The 15,992-nt window shown below is 51.0% G+C and overlaps 1 protein-coding gene across 4 annotated transcripts in view; it reads left to right on the forward strand.

Moving 5' to 3' along the window:
* Positions 1-3,516: 3,516 nt before the first annotated feature.
* ZNF423 (zinc finger protein 423) overlaps positions 3,517-15,992 on the forward strand; it is a 221,257-nt gene continuing 208,781 nt past the window's right edge. For 2 of the 4 annotated variants that reach the window (XR_015260060.1, XM_086758434.1), the window contains exons 1-2: positions 3,517-3,861; positions 4,566-4,847. Coding sequence is in view for 3 of the 4 variants with exons in the window: in XM_086758434.1 (XP_086614560.1) it covers positions 4,808-4,847 (40 nt within the window). In the remaining variant the exon portion in view is untranslated. The remainder of the gene's footprint in view (positions 3,862-4,565; positions 4,848-15,992) is intronic. The other 2 variants (XM_086758432.1, XM_086758433.1) reach the window with 2 other exon arrangements.

Here is a 15,992-nt window from a genome sequence, read left to right on the forward strand (position 1 = left end):
GGACCTATCCCTGCCCTGCCGAGGGCTGGCAAGGGTGGAGGTGCGGTGGGCACCGGGTCGCGGCACCGGCTGGTTCCTGTTTTACGGCGCTGGCTGGTTCCCGTGGTCTTTTTAGCTGCACAGAAGCCCTCTGATCAGATACGCGATGTGGCTTTTCCTGGGGCACTCGCATTTTGCCACATTTCTCTTAGATGTTGTGCGGCATCTCTTAATTGGGTCTATGCGGATGATAGACTCTTTAATTTAAGGTTGATTCTGTTACTGGCTGCTCCACAATTAAGGTGACCTCCCCTGTGCTGCCTGGTCATTCGGTGTCCTTCAGATCAGTCTTTTATGTGTCGAAGGTGTTCCTCTTTTTGACTTTAAAAAGTTTAAATCCTTACGGAGGCTGGATTTCCCGAAGCAGACTCGGCCCATGGGGTGCCTAACTCCCTCGGTCCTCATTAAACATCCCAGCTGTCCCATAGATTTTTATTTTTTGCCTTTGCACAACTGTGCTATTTTTATGTAACTTGTAATTTCAAACTAATTCGGAAATATTTTCCAAATAATGATGTTTCTATATAGAAATATACAGGGCTTTGCTCCCCGTATCAGATGCCAATAAATCTATACGCGATGGAGACGCTGGTCATCCTGCCCGTGTTCCCCACAGTGAGGCCAGACCACCGGCGGTCTCCTCCAACGCTGCCAGGGTGGAACTACCTGGGATAACATTGTGCCAGCTCTCTGCCTTCAGCGTAATCATGTGGGGAAACCTCAAGGGTAAGCACTAATATTCTGGGTGCTCTCCATCCGGTGTGGATGGAGTAATATCCACTGCATCTCCGTACCGGCTCCCTCTCACCGGCAGTGTCGGAGCTGTGCCATGTACAATAGAAGACAGTGACATCCCCAAAAGTGGTCCCAAGTGGAGAATGCAGCATCCACATTGCCCCAGCGACCTGACGAGGTGGACATCCTCCAGAGCCACAGGAGGCTCCGGAGAGAACAGCTCTGCACTTGGAAACTCGCGGTTTTGTGCTTTCGTGACAATCCCCCCGAATAAAGCGCAAAGGCATCTGTGAGGAAACAAGATCGAGAATAGATTCAAAATGTATTTTTATTCTGTTCTTAAATTACCATAATGAAATTAAATTATTAAATGTATTTTTATTAAATTAGCGCACAGGCTGGTGTCATTTGCCTTAAATATTTGAATAAAGCCTGTGAAGCCTTCCCTTGTTATTAGTGCTCTTGGAATGCATCTGTGTAAATGACAAGGGGAGTTTTAGCTCCCGGCGTGGGGAAGGGAGCCTGGGTGCGTGAACCCTGCGTTTCTCGGGGGTGCTCGGCAGGGTTCCAAGGCTTCCGTCGCTCGGGAGTGGCTGCAGGACCAGAGGCCAGGGGAACCCCACGAACTCCCCGTGCACGTGTCCGGAGGAGAATACGCGGAGGAGGTGTTGTGACGACAGAGCAGCAAAGCGTTTAGGCACACGTCGAAAAACTCCGCGGAACAGAGATGTGCTTGCGGAGCAGGGCCTGGAGGAAATCTGTGCATTGCTGGGTTTGAAGATAATAGAGAGGGATGAATTAATAATTATAGATGCGCACTCTACATTTAAAGGCAGACTTATGTATGTGTTTCATTTTTTTTTAATGTCAAACCTGCCTTCCCCCTTTCTTCATCTCTAGCTATAAACCGTGTGTTTTTCCACAGATGCCAGCATGGAAAGCCATGGTTTCAAGGGCGCTGCTGCTTTGAGGACAGCCCTGAGAGCGAACCAGAACCATTTTCGTGGGAGGGGTTTGGGATGCTCAGACCAGGGCTCCGCACCTTGCCAAGAGCTGCTCCCAACCAGGTAGGGGCTTGCAAATAAACCCTCTGATAAGAAAGAAGGTGAAAAAAAAAAGAAAATAAAATTTATAGATTTCTCAGTGAATTGAAAAAAAAAAGGGGAAAGTTGTAGAAATGGCTCATTTTAATTCTGGCATGTAAAATGTTTTTTTTTAAAAAGTACAGAAAACGTGGAGGCAGAGGGCTGGATGGGGAAGGGGCTCTGGATGGCGACGGGGCTTGGGAATTGCTTGCCAAGTGGAATGTGTAAAACTAAGGTTGAAATCCCCTCTTTGCCTGATTGCACAGGGATTTGAATTTGGGTCTCTGAACTCCTCTGAGAGTGCCCGACCGCCGGCACATTCTGGGATGAGAATCTGTCCTGCTGAAGCTGTTCTGCTTTGTAAGAATAATTAAATATTCATTGGGCCAGTGAGAGAACAGAAACAATTTGATAGCCTGGGGATTAAGCCTCTCCAATAAGAGGAGGATACAGAAGTAATTCTGTTCCTGATCCGACTCTGACGCTGCACAGATAGGGATCCAGGGTCACGCTGACCAAATTTACCAACGATCCTGGTTGCGTTTTTTTGGCAGATTGATGCCACAACATTTTATTTTTTCCTTCTCAACCCTGCTTATGTCTTTATGGAAACCGGTACCACATTGGCCTTTGTAACGCTGAATCTCCGTCGACTAGCGTTATCCCCATTTTTTATTGGGATGAGGATCGGGGCCACAAACTCTTTGGCCTGGGTTAGCCTCTCCGAACCCCCGGTTCGATATTTAGCGCAGCAGTGCAGAGGAAGCATGTCTCGATTTTGGCGGTGTCACGGGAAACCTTTTGTTCCCCTACGTCCGGTCTGTGGTGGTAAGCTGGAGTCGTACAGCACGAGGGAACTGTAAACCTCTATTAGGTGTGGTGTTAATAAAGCCAATGGTTTCTGTCAAACCTTAAGAAACCAGAAAATCACCACCAAACACCCACCCAACAGCCTGAGCAAGCACCTCGGGGTACTTCTGCCAGGGCTCTTTGACACAAAACAGAGCCCCCGGACTCCTTCTGTGGCAGACGCCTCCTCTTCTGGTGTCCCGGCGCACCGCCGCCCGGGCTGTCGTGACGGCAGGGGCCACCACGTGCTGGGCAGGGGATGCCTGGCGCGCGGGTCAGGGCAGGGCGCGTGGAGCACCGGGTGTGCCTTCCTCCTACCGAGCGGGGCCGGCTGTGTGAAACTAACACCGCGCCTTCTTCCTAAACCAAACCTGCGTGGGAGCAGGAACTCGCCAAGCGTTTATCCGGAGTGTGTTCGTTTGTTACTCGGCTCGGTGGGCTAATGAGTTTAAAACGCTTCGGATTTTTCCAGAAGGAACCTTCCCTGCAGCGGGTGACCCCAGCTCCTGTCAATTTAACGCGTTGGGAAAGGCAAAGTCAATAAATCTTCGCAGAAGCAGCCGAGCGGTGTGGGGGTGGTGGCGGTTTATCCCCCCTCACCCCCGCTTTCCCCGCGGCGGCCATTCGCCTTCGCGGGAACTCGAGGCTGGGGGTGCGGTGCGGTGCGGTGCTGCGGGGCGGGGCGGGGCGGGGAGGGGAGGGGAGGGGAGGGGGGAGTCCGGTCCGCGTTGGCGGTCCGCGTTTTGCGGGCGGCCGCTGTATTTCCCGGGCCGTCCATGGCTCGGTGCTGTTGGCTCTCTTCTCCGTCTTGATCGGCGCAGGCTGCGCGGGGCTCCCTACGGGATCAGAGCGCTCCCCCGCCGGGACTCCACTCCTCACATCCTCCTGCTGGGACTCAGCTACATTTCCAGCCAAGCCTGGCTTTATTATGTGTGTCTGCACTGCAGCCCCAGCAGCAAGATCAGGAGGAGGAAAAGGAGCCAGGACAAAGAAAAGAGAGGGAGGCTGGCGAGAGCTAAAGAAAATAAAAGCCCAGGGCAGCAGCGGCGGCAGCGATGAAGGCAGGAGCGGTGCCGCCTTCCCGCGGGTGACCCATGGAGGCAGCTAGCGGCCCCGGCCCCGCTGCGAGGGAGCGCTCACCTCGTCCCGCCGAGTGCGTGCGTGCCGGGGGAGGCGTCGGCCGCGGCCGGGCGGCGGGGGGGAACCCGCCCAGCTCCGCGCACCGCCGGCCCCGCGCCGCCGCCGCCGCCGCCGGGGCCCGGCCGCCCCCGCTCGCTTAGAACCGGACCCTCCGGCCTCGGCGGGAAGCGGCGGGGCCGCGGGAGGCGGCGGCGGCGGCGGCGGGCGGGAGGGCGGGAGAGGAGGGAGGGAGGGAGGGGGGCCCCGCGCCGCCCGGGGAGGATTTAGTGGGGGGAGAAAAAAAAAAAAAACCCCCCAAAAAAAAAAAACCAGCAACCAGGTCGCGCCCCCGGGGCCGGTGCTCGGCGCGGGTTCGGACACCGCGCTCCCCACCGCGGAGCCGGGACCCCCCGCCCCGTGCAGGGCTCCGCTGCGCTGCTGCTTTTTTTTTTTCACCCCCCCTTTTTTTTTTTTTTGTATTATTATTCGGAAAGTGCCAGCCGGACTGAGAGCCGCAGGGCGCCTGCAAACTTTAAAGAGAACAAAAAGGCGCGGGGGGGGGCGCGGGCCGGGCTCGCCGTGCGTCGGTAGGATTTGCACATCCAAGGAGGGGAGGGGGGGAAGGAAAGGGGGGGGGGAAGGAAAAAAAAACCCAACAAAGGGGAAAAAAACCCTGCAACTGTTGCTCCTGTGGTTTTATTTTTTTTTAATTTTTTTTTTTTTTTCCCCGGGGGGAAGGTGCCCGAGGGGGTTGGAGAGAGAAGTTGAACTTGCCGCATTGCAACAGGCACTAGAAGTGAGAAAAACCCAATAATCGATCCCGCTGCCGCCGCTTCGCCTCGCAAAGTTTGGAGGAGGTGGTGGTGGGGGGGGTGGGAGAAGAAAAAAAAAAAAAAAAAAAAAAGGCAAGCGAGAGGAAAGGAAGGCAGGGACGGGAGGAAGACGAGGAGGAGGAGGAGGACGAAACACGGCGCCCGGACATGTCCAGGAGGAAGCAAGCCAAGCCCCGCTCGGTGAAAGGTAAGGCATCCCCTCCGCCGCCGCCAATCAGGACCGGGTCCCGGTTTGGCGGGGATTGCGAATCCCCCCCCATCCGGTACGGGTCGGTGATGGCGGGACCCCCCCTCCCCGCCTCCCTCCTCGGAACGGACGGCGGGCGGGCGGGCTCCCCACGCGGGGCGGCCGCCCCGCGTGGGGAGCCCGCCCGCCCGCCGTCCTTTCCGGGGGGGGAGATGCTTGCGTGGGTACCACGATGAAAAGAAGCCGGTAGCATAGCTACCGGGAAAAGGAAAGTTTATCGGTGATGCTGGGCGGGCTGGGGAAAGGGGGGGGTGTGGGGTGGGGACACCCCACGCTCGCGTTGTCGCCGGTTCGCCCCCAAAACCGAACGTTTCTCGTGGAGGAGTAGCGGTTTGAAAAAGAAAAGGGAGAATGAAAACCGATTTGAGCGGGCAGGAGGTGGAAAACTTGCTTGGGCTTGGCAGAACGCTTGGCCGCGTTGAGCAAAATCTGCCTGAATAAAGGTGAAATGCTCAACTTGGTGTCTTCTTCGCCGTCAGCAGTGAAGAGGTGTTGAAAACCTCCTCTTTCTTTACCTCCGTAAGAAAAACAGCAGCCGGCGAAACGCGAAGGGAGGGCCGGGACCAGCCCCGCGCCTTGGCTGGCTTTTTTGACTTGTGAGCGAATGGGTGCCGTTCCCGAAGCCGTTCGCTCCCGAGCCGCGCGGAGGTTGGCTGGTCCTTGGCTGAGGCTTTATTGTCCTCTGCGCAAAGCAGGAGTCGCCAACTCCGTGGGCCGGGGGCTTTGTTGTCGTAGCACAAAAGGATCGTCACTCTGGACGCCCAAAAGATGAAACCAAAAGCCTGAAGGGTTCGGAATGAAATAACTTGTGGGTGGCCAAAATAAGCATGCGGTTAATCGACCGGCTGAAGGAGGACTGGGAGCCCCATCCAGGGCCATTTTACATTATTTGTGAATCTCTGCTATTTAACAGGCGGTCGCAGCCTAAGTCGCGTGCACTTCAGACGCTCAGGAAGTTTTTTGTAAAGTCAGTCCTTCGTCTGTATCCAAAACGCGGCGCCCCTTTTCCCCCAGACTAGCAGTACCTTTCAGCATTGTGCTGCGGGGCGGGTTTGCAGCGTGGCGTGGCGACCCGCCGTGAGCCCGGACGAGCTCTGCTCGAGGAGCCGCTTCGGTAACGGGGAGACGAGCGTTACGGTCGGCGGGCGGAAGAAAGGGCAGAGCTCGAGCTGTGTGGAAGGGATGCTCTGAAATACGTTGTCTGAAACCAAAAGGGTTGCGGTTTGAGAGCGGCGGCGCAGGCCTTGGGTCGTGACTTCCCTGGGACGAGGGGATGGCGTTTAGTGGCCAGGCCTCTGGAGGTTTCAGTATTTTTCTGTGCTAAAGCGTTAACGTTTAACGTTCGGGAAATAGTTCCGTACCGGTGAAAACCGGGTTCGCTCTAGGAGCTCCGTTAGTAAACACTGACATCTCGTGCCATGATAACGTTAGGTATTTACTGTTTATTAGTCTTTTTTATTTTTTTCCCTGCCTCACTGCTTTTTAGGCGGCGATATCTCTCGCAAGGGGTCGATACTTTATAATGAAATGTTGACCCTGATTCTGATAGAGAGCTGATCGCTGTTTACAAAGGCGTTTTTATGGATCGAAGCAGGTAACTTACTGGCAAGTCATAGCTAAAGGAACATTATCCCTGCCATGCAGAAATATCTAGAAGGTCTTTGCGACAGTGAGTTGGGTGAAGCCCAGTTTTTAAAGATTCTAAATATTTCTGTAGTCTCTAGGCACAAAAAAACCCCCTGTGTTTTCAGCTCCAGCATAAACTGGCTGTAAATTGCAGGTCTTCGCGTGAGCTGAGTAACAGGGAGCCTGAGGAGCGGGCTGAATCTGGGTGAAATTCTGGATAATGGGAGACAACTCACACGTGTGTGTAAAGAATTTCTTCCTTTCTTTATATTCATCCCTATCGTCTGCTTTTAAAAAGTCTGTCGTATACGTTTTGTGGTCTAGGGAGCTGGCAACCCGGTAGATTGCCACAGTACATGTTTCCATGGAAATAATTGAGATGTAATAAATAAAGGCACTCTGAGGTCACAGGTTTCCCAATTCAGCTGAGAAGAAAACAAGCATAAATTACCTGGATATATGCGTAGCATTTAGGACTTGTAATGATTTTACCGCTCTTCCCTTTTCCGTGTATTTATTTCACTTTGCGTAGCAGCTTTGCTGTTTATGAACCGCTGCTGAGATTTGTGCGTCCCTTTTCATTCAGAAAGATTGCGCGCTAAAATAGCATCGGCGTGTGCCCGCGATGAGAGGGATTATCCTGCCTGCAAAAGCAACTTGCCCGCGCGTTAACTGGGAGCGGTGTTGGCTTGAAAGAAGTGGCTGACTTGGACGGAAGTGTGGAACGTTTGACGACTCTTGGATGCGCGTTGTTTAAAATGAAGCGATTGCAAACCAGAACCGGGCGCCCGCGCAGCCGCGGGTCGTGCGGCCCCTGTGCCGCGTTACCGGGTCTCCGGTTCAGCCTGGCAGAGACGCGCAGCGGTTCCTGCAGCTGCGGCTCCGGCGGTAGCCGCGGACGTTCCCCTGACGTGGGATTTACGATTTGCTGCTGTGTTTTGACCACGAGTTTGTGCGAACTGGAAGATATTAACCTCGTAGCTGGTGGCCGGGGACAAAGTTCTGCTTGGCTTAGAGGAAGGCTCTTTCAGATCAGTGAGGGCAGAGGAAAAGCAGGAGGGCTTGAGCCTTTGTTGCCTTACAAAATAAATGCTTCGGTGACAGTGATGGAGTAAAACACTGGCCCGCTCTGGAGCTTTACTTCACATCACAGGCGAAGCCCGTGGAAGTAGTTTTCCTCGGCACAGACCCTTCTTTGGCCCTGCGGCCCGTAACCTCGTTGCCGAGGGCTCTCGCTTGCCCACGAGGAAGAGTCCTACCCTGCTCGGTGTCGTTACAGCCACGTGGTCCTCACCCCAGAGCCATAGCACGGGCGTCAACATCAAGACGCGCTCTCCGTCCCCCCGTTACGAGTGATGTCGACGCCGACGTCCTCAAAAGTTTGTTCTGGGCAGCGGCTGGCAGCCGGGCCGCTGCGGGGGCTGAGGGAGGCGGGCGTGCGTCGTGGTTCCTGTGGGTTGAACTGGGGTTGAACGTCTCGTGGGACGACCTGGGGCCTCTGGAAGCCCCTCTGTACCATGCAGGGCCGCGGTGCGGGGGACGGCAGCTCCCCGGTTCCCAGGCCCGTGTCCTCGCAGCTGAGGAACTGCTTGACTGCAGTTTGTGGGGACCGGACTCGCCTTGGCACAAGGTTTTGCGCGTCAGACGCACTTTGGGGGCGGAATTTGACAGTTCTGCAAATTGCTGTCAGCTTGCGAGGGGATTTGGTGCATAAACGTGCTAGTTGGTAATCAGACTGTTTTGCAAAAGAGTGCACTAATTAAGTCTAGATTTGTTATCCTACTTGAAGTTGCACAACTGCTGTCATATTTTTTTGCTTTCAGTTGGCAAAAAATGCTGATAGAAACTTTCGATTCACACCCTACCTGCCTCATTTGTGTCAGTCAAGGAGAGAAAAGGGGGGTTGCTCGCTGCTCCGTTACCCGCAAAGTAAATAAAAATACCTCGGCCATTTGCTGAGTTCCAATTAGTTGATTGCTATGAATGATCTTCTTCAAAGGAATGCTGTTTTACCTATCTGCTTGTACAAAGGCTGGATTTGGAATGTCTTGTGAGAAGGATTCTCTTTGTCTTGATTGATGTCAAGAATAAAAGCGTGATGGTAATATCCCTTTGAAAGCTATTGTATTGTCAGCTCTGCCTGACAGCGGGAGGCCCTCCTAGTGCTATAGATTAGCGCTGTGAAAACACTGACATTTTCTTTGTTATATTGCTGTTGTTCTGCTTGCAAAGTCAATTATACAATGTTGGAGCTCAGTTACAGAGTTGACTGTGGAAGTAACAATGTCTTTCATACTTGTCTTAAAGATATAATTTTCCTTTTTTCCCAGCTGATGGAGAAGAACCTGAAGGTAGTGGAACAGTACGTTCTGCAAATTAAATTTTGACAAGTATAATCATAATTGCCAAATAGAAGAGACTTGTGCGATTATCCTTTAATTTTACAGTTCGTTCAAGTTTCGGCGGAACGTTATTGATACAGTGAGAGCAGCAGCTAAAATTGATAAAACTCATATCAAACAAGATTACGCTGCTGATTGTTCTTTATCAAGTGTAGCTTTTGGGGGATTAGGAATAATTGGAGATGTTGGTGTTTCATTGCGGGGCTGGCGCCCTGAGAGCATTTGAATCCGCGTAGTAGACCCAGCGCCGCCTTCGGGGATTCGCCTGCAGTTTTTAATTTTTGCCTGTGTATTTTGCTGCAAGCCAGGCAGCCTTCTCCCCTGAACTCTGCGAGTCCCGTTCTCCTGCCTTCCTCTCCCCCCGGTATGCTTTCCTGGACGGGATCTGGGTGGTGTTTAACTGGTTCTACTGACTCCAACTCCTGCCTGTGTGCAAACAGCTTTTTATTGTGGCCTGTTCCCATTGGTCTCGGCGAACGTAATGAATAAACGCGGCCAAAAATTGAGAAGAGTGGGAAACGCAAAAGGTTTCAATATTAAACGGCGAGTAAATAGAAATCTCGTAGTTTTAGTGATGCAACATCTAGAGCCATCGATGAAAAACAGCTACCGCGTAACGGTAGCGGCTCCCGGAGAACTCCTCCTCTTTATTTCTTCAAAAATACTTGTGTACAATCAGTGCAAGCTAAAGAACATCATTCACTGCTGAATTGCTTCAGATGACACGTGCAGAAAAATAATCAGAGAGCTCTTGTTAGGACGTTAATTGTAGGATTTCTAAATTGCTATTATAAACTAATGGAGTAACAAAAGATTCCACAGTTACCAGTAATTTGTCAGGATTTATTTTGTTTTTCCTCAATAATTGAAAATTAATGTCTTGAAGTGAAAGCAGATGTTCATGCCATCCTCTGAATTGGATATAAAAATGGTGTTTGGTAGACGCGTTAAGCGTGCGTAAATACAAATTGGCTTATCGTAGACGGGGCCTCGCGCCGGTTGTCTCTCTTGTCTGGTGCCAGCGTGACTTTTAGGTGCAGCCTGGGCGAGTGGCTGCAGCCTGGTGAAACGTGCGGAGCCGAGCGCCCGGGGTGGCACCCGGCGCCCGGTTATTGGGATAAACGCGTTACAACTGGCTCCGCGGAGGAGCATGCTTTCTGCAGGATTAGTGTTTGCTTCTGTTTTGATAAACGCGCTCTTAGCTGTTCACGCGGTTATTTTTCCTGGACTGGTTAATTTGTGTCTTCCCTCCCAGTTCCAATTTGTGAAATCAGCTTTGGTTCTTCGCAACATTTGAAAAACACAGACTGCGGTTTTTTTAAGAAAATAAATAATCTCTTAGTCTCATGTGTTAGCCTGCGATCTTGAAAAGAGAATTTTTATTTTTCATGTATTATAATATTCTCTTAAACAAAAGATTATTAATTACCCACAATAACTGAACTGTCTTATAAAAATGCCCGCATCAACCCCTCATCGCCCCATCAGTACTCTCCTTAAGCACCGCTGGAAAAGGAGGCTATTACCTTCCCTTGTGTCCCCGTAAATGCGCTGGAGTAGTGAAATGCTACTCACAGAAACCCACTACAGACTCCTGCCAAATCTTGGCTGCCAAATGGTGGTGTGGCGGGGGGTCTGGTTCTGGTGCATGCGTCGTTGGTGGATGTGGACTCAGAGGGTGCGGGTGGGAGCTGGAGCCGGGTGCGGACCAGCTCGGAGCTCTCCGTAGCACGAGCCTTTATTCCACGGACCTCTTGAGCCCAGAAGTCGATTCTTTTGCGTTGTCTTTCCCGATGTCCAGCAGTAAATGCAGGGAAGCTGGTTCCTTGTGCTCTTAGACAAGCAAGGTGGTGCCAGTCCCAAGTGCTACATCTTCTTGAGGACACCTAGTTGTGTACGTATGTGGGAATTACGGTGGTTTATTGGAGTCGTGTCATTCTAGGGGGTAGGATGCGCGGAGACTGAACGGTCTCTTGTGACATTTCCAGCTACAGAAGGCTCCAGCTTCGACCTCCTGCGATGGCTTGTTTCCTGAAGCGCAAACAAAGGGATCCGATGGGGTTGGAAACTGGGTGATGCTCACACGTCTTGTTGCGGTAGAGTGAATTGGTGTATGGCGTTAGCTTCCCACTGTACGGCTTATTTTGGCTAGCGCTGCAATACCCGTCTGAATCCAGTGATAAGGAGCTTCATTACACTGTTTGCGTTTACTTAGAAGGAAAACCTTTTCCTTTCTAGCCGCAGATTAGGCAACAGAAAGGCCAAATTGCAGAGCTTCTAAATGCCACTTGTTAATTGTAGGCAGTACAATTATTAATTTTTTTCCCTTTTCCCCCTTGGATATATTAAGTCAACTTTTTCGCTTTTTGTGTAATTGAAATTTGCCCTTTCGTTACCTGGGCATGAATTATTTTTGAAATGTTGTCATTACCCGCCCTGCTGTGAGGTTTATCTCTTCTGTTGATCCTAATTAAATAAAACATACTGTTGTTCGCCGGTCTCGTGTTGAAGTGAATTACCTGCCTGAAGGCTTGCGCTGGTGTCGGGCGGGCTTGTTGCTGCAGCAGCCGTTGACTAACACGTTTCCTTTCAGATTTTCATTTCAAAGGGCTCCGTTTGTGCAGTGTGACAGGTGAACGGTGAATGCTTTACGGGACTTTCAAGAGCTGAACAAACAGTAAAGGACTTATTGCGACCGCGGAGTGGCAAGTACAAATGGAAGGCAGCCTTTGTGGCAGAGGAGCGTTTCCTTTGCTGGATAACGGCCGCTCCGGAGCCCTGAAGGACTCGCTTGGGTACGCTGCAGGTGAAATAATCTCAGTCGTGGTCTCATTTAAAGCCCAGCCTACCCGTGCCTTCTTCTGGGCGATTTTCTAGTGGGGTTGATCTCGGCTCCCTTTGTAGCATCGCCCGCTGTCGTCTTCTCCTGGAGTCTGGGACTGATGACGAAGGCCGCTTCAGCAGCGTAACAGTTGGAGTTTCCTTACGCAGAAGTTATTTCCAGTTCACGTTAGAGAAAGTAAACAATGTGTTTGAGTTTTAAAGCAAAGCGGAGGGAAAGGTCCCTGCTTGTAGAGAGGCGGATTGTTCGAGCCTCCGATAGTGCTACAGAAGACGTGTCGCTCACTGGTGAAATCCTGTTAGGAGTGAAAAGTACAGGAGTTAAAAAGTCGCTGCGCTCCAGTCTCTGTTGGCTCCTGCTGGGCTCTGGAGGTTTGGTCAAATGTGGCCTAATTCTGCTTTCCAAATATTAAAAAAAAAAATACGCAGAGGGCAAAAAGAGAAGTTCTTAATATGCATATCCTGGGAAAAATCCTAAACCAGTATTTTTACCCCCTCTGGTCCCAAGGCTAATCAAAATTCCTTTGTTTCCAGGTCTGCCATTAAAATATACGCCTCCCTCAGTTGTCTGCTGACTGTATGAGTTTAACCACCCGATCAATCGGACTCACAAAAGCCGTTACTGGGTTTGTGTAGCATTTGCCTACAGGTAATTTAGAAATGGGGGTGAGGTTCCAGGCATCTGACAGGACCCGTGCTTAAATTAGCAGCTCTGCTCCTCTCTTGATGACCCTCACTTGGCTGAGACAAGGTGTTTCTGGGTTCCCGTTGGGGCAGGATGGCTGAGCCTGCTCCTGGGATGGCTGGAACTTGGCTCTCGTGGTGGTGAACTGGGAGGATATGAAGATAATAAAGGCACAGAGTTGCTGTGCCCTCAGAAAAGAGGGTGTTTGGGGCAAGGCAGAGGCGAAATCCTTCACTGGATGAGCATCTAGGACCTCCTTTTTCAGGTTGTGGGGTAAGTGCAGTTTTTCCCTGTGATGCTAATTGGAGCTGGATGGGATGTTTAAATGTAAGCTGACAGCATAAGTCCAAGCTCCCTGAATCTGCTGGAGAACTAAGGGTGTTAATCAAGGTTTCTTTGATGTTGGAAGACCGTGAGTAGCCCTAGGCTTGTATCAGCCATGGAGTGAAGCCTCTCTTGTTTTGGTGGTAGTGTTTCCTACTGGCCTTAGCGGGGATGGGATTTTATTCTCATTTCTTGCATTGCAATTGCAAGAGCAAGAGAAGCAAAGAGATTTGGTGGGAAGGGTCAATGCTGGGGGGGTTTAGGAGAGGGCTGGGAAGGCTCAAGGTGCAGAGGATGCAGCCGTGCGGTGGGAGCTGCCCGACAGCGTTGCAGGAATCCTGGGTTGTGTGTAACGTCTGTACCTGAGCAGGTACAGATTCAGGTGAGCAAAATTGACTGTGGTTCTGCATCCTTCTCATCTCCTGTCCCGCAAGTTGGAAAGCTAGCAGGAGGGAGAGCAAACCTGTGGTGGAAGGATGAACTTGGTACTTGGGGAAGCAGAAATGCTGAAAGGAGGATGGAAATAAAGCACGGAAACCGGGAAATCCGTTGCTGGGGTTTGAGGATGGAGGGTGCCTGATGATTAGGGGCAGAGTTTTGGCACAGAGGTTTACTTACCTGGCGCTGTGTCTATATTATCTCAAACTTTTAGTTTGAGAGAAGGAGCAGATCTGAGAAGTGACTCCAGCCCTATGGAAAAGGGTGTGAGTCAGCCTAAGCAGGAAAGTAAACCCTAGAAATGTGAAACACCTGAAAAAGTAGCTTTTCTGCTCTTAATGGACAGTGACCGTGCTTGCCTGTCTGGAGGAGCGTATCTGTTGTGGTTTATAGTTATTTTCTGTTTAATACAGAGAAATCTGAGGACCACTGCGATTGCAGTCGTTAATTCTGGAAGTTTCAACTATTTTATGACCTGAACTTGGCCTGTGAGGGCTCCTCATCGTTCGGGGTTTTGCCGGGAAGAGTTGCTCGGGGTGGTAACTGGAAAAAGTAGGCTTTCGGTACTTGTTGTGTGAATGTACGCAAATACACGTAGTGTGTAATATGTGGTCACTTGTACGTGAAGGAGGAGGGCTGGAGGAGTGGGTAGTATCTTCTGTTTGACCAACTAATGTGGTTGCAAAATGCAAGGAAGTTTTTCTGATGCCCCAGCCTGCCTTCTGCTCTGAAAAAAGCAGCAGCCTTCTGCCTATTTTGCTTGAGAGGTAAACACAGCTTTGCTTTAATTTACTTACTCAAGCTCTTGCTCAGATTTCTCTTGCTTCATTAAATTACTCAGAGGAGTAAAGGTACACTGGGTTACATAGCAGTGCCAGGTTTGTGTATTATTTATTGCTGGTGCTGTGGATGCATCGCAGCCAGGTGATTTGCTTGTGGCCTCCTTTATTTCTAGGAAAATGGCATGCCTTGCCCTTCTTAATTCCTTTGCTTTTACTGACCAGACCGTTCCCCCAGAGGGCATGTGGGATGTGGCAGGGTACTGAAAATCCTGGGATGGAAAAGTAGAGAAGGAGGGCTGTGTGTGAATTGTGCCTTATTTATGTCTGTCCTAGGTTTATATGGCAAAAATGGTGTTTCTGGCGGTGACAGCTTGTGACGAGTGTGGTAGGCAACTCTGGGTGAGAAAGCTGTGACCTTCAGATGATTTTTTTTTTTTTTTTTTTTTAAGATAAAGACGTACTTTGAGTCTAATTCTGAGCATCCTTTAGGAGGATGGTACAACATGCTATGAGGCATTTTAAAATGAAACTGAGTGCTTGTCCTCAGATCTTGTACGGAGTCTTGCCTAACGCTAGTGCGTGAGTCCACTGATTGGATTCCCGTCACTTTTTTTTTTTCCCTCCTTGCCAGTGGGTCTATATTCAAAATGCGGCTTCAAAGAAAATGCATGGAAAGATGAGCTTTTAATTTGTCACCTGCTGCTGAACCACCCTGTCCTCCTTGAGGTGCCAAGTTGTAAATGAGGTTTTTGTATCCCCGCGCACGGCCGGCCAAGATCTGCTCTGCGCGCCGTAGCTGTCAGCGGCGCAGCTGAAGACATCAGACCGGTGGCTTAAAAACCGGCTGCTGTCTGACTGGCGCAAGCAGAGCCGGCACAGCCCAAAACCTGAGCAAACAGAAGAAGGCAGGTAGAGAAACCGCTGTCTCCAGCGGCCTGGGGGGTCCTGGCTGCCTCCGGAGCAGGGGCAGCACGGAGGAAAAAGGAAGCAAAATTGTTTTGTTATGCTGTCATTCAGAGAGCTGTCGGAAAACTCCCTTTAAATTAATCTTTAAAAAATGCAATATTGGTTCTACAGGTTTTAATTCTGTAGAATTTAATTTTAATTGTCTAGCTCCACACCCTATGGCCTCTTCCACTGCGCGTGTGTGTCCGAGCATCGGGACGGCAGGTATCCCAGCTCATCAAACCTAAACCACCTCATGAAAGCTTATCTTCAGGTAGAAATCAAGTACTTTGATTTTTTTTTTTTTTTCTTTTTTTATGTATGGATAGATGATGATGGGTTGAAGGAAAACTAGCCGGACTGTGGAACTGGTGGGGAAACTGGCTGTTCCCGGTGCTGTTCCACCCAGGAGAGCAGTACATACCGCAGTATTTGAGTGCTTGTATCGAGTGGGCAGCTGCAGATTAATAAGAGCAGGAAATAATCCTGCCTCACATGAGGGTGTGATTCTGCGTAATGGACCTTTTGACACTGTCCTCTCTGCCTTCCTTCTCTCCTGTTTTCTTCCCAATACCTGTAGCCTGTGAAAATGTTGGGGGAGCCCCTTTAGCAGCTTTGCTCCCCTTCCCCCAGCATCTCTCCTACCTTGGAGCTTGGGAAGCTTCTGAGTGTTTTGCTTTGGGGAAATGCCTACACGAAGCAGGCTTTCCTCCCCAGGTGGGAACCTCTTCACTGGTTTTTCCTCCCTTGACTCATTACTGGTTTTGCTCCTTGTGGTTCTGGAGAACGTGCCTGCGTTCCCGAGGTGTGTTGGCAGGGCTCCGCGGGCCAGCCATGCCTGCGGGGAGGGAGGCAGGCACGGAGGCAGGGGCAGGACACGGCCAGCCTGCGGAGCGATGTCCCCGGAGCCCGGCCCCGGCCGTTCACACAGGTCATGGTGGGACCTGCCGTGGTGACTGTGCAGAGGAGATGCAGTGGAGTCATCCTGCTGCTTTGCGAAGCTGAAGGCCGTTGGTGCTCTTGTTACAGGGAATTTATTTGC

Source organism: Chlamydotis macqueenii, chromosome 13 (assembly GCF_036417535.1).
Source record: "Chlamydotis macqueenii isolate bChlMac1 chromosome 13, bChlMac1.mat, whole genome shotgun sequence".
Lineage (NCBI taxonomy): Eukaryota > Metazoa > Chordata > Aves > Otidiformes > Otididae > Chlamydotis > Chlamydotis macqueenii.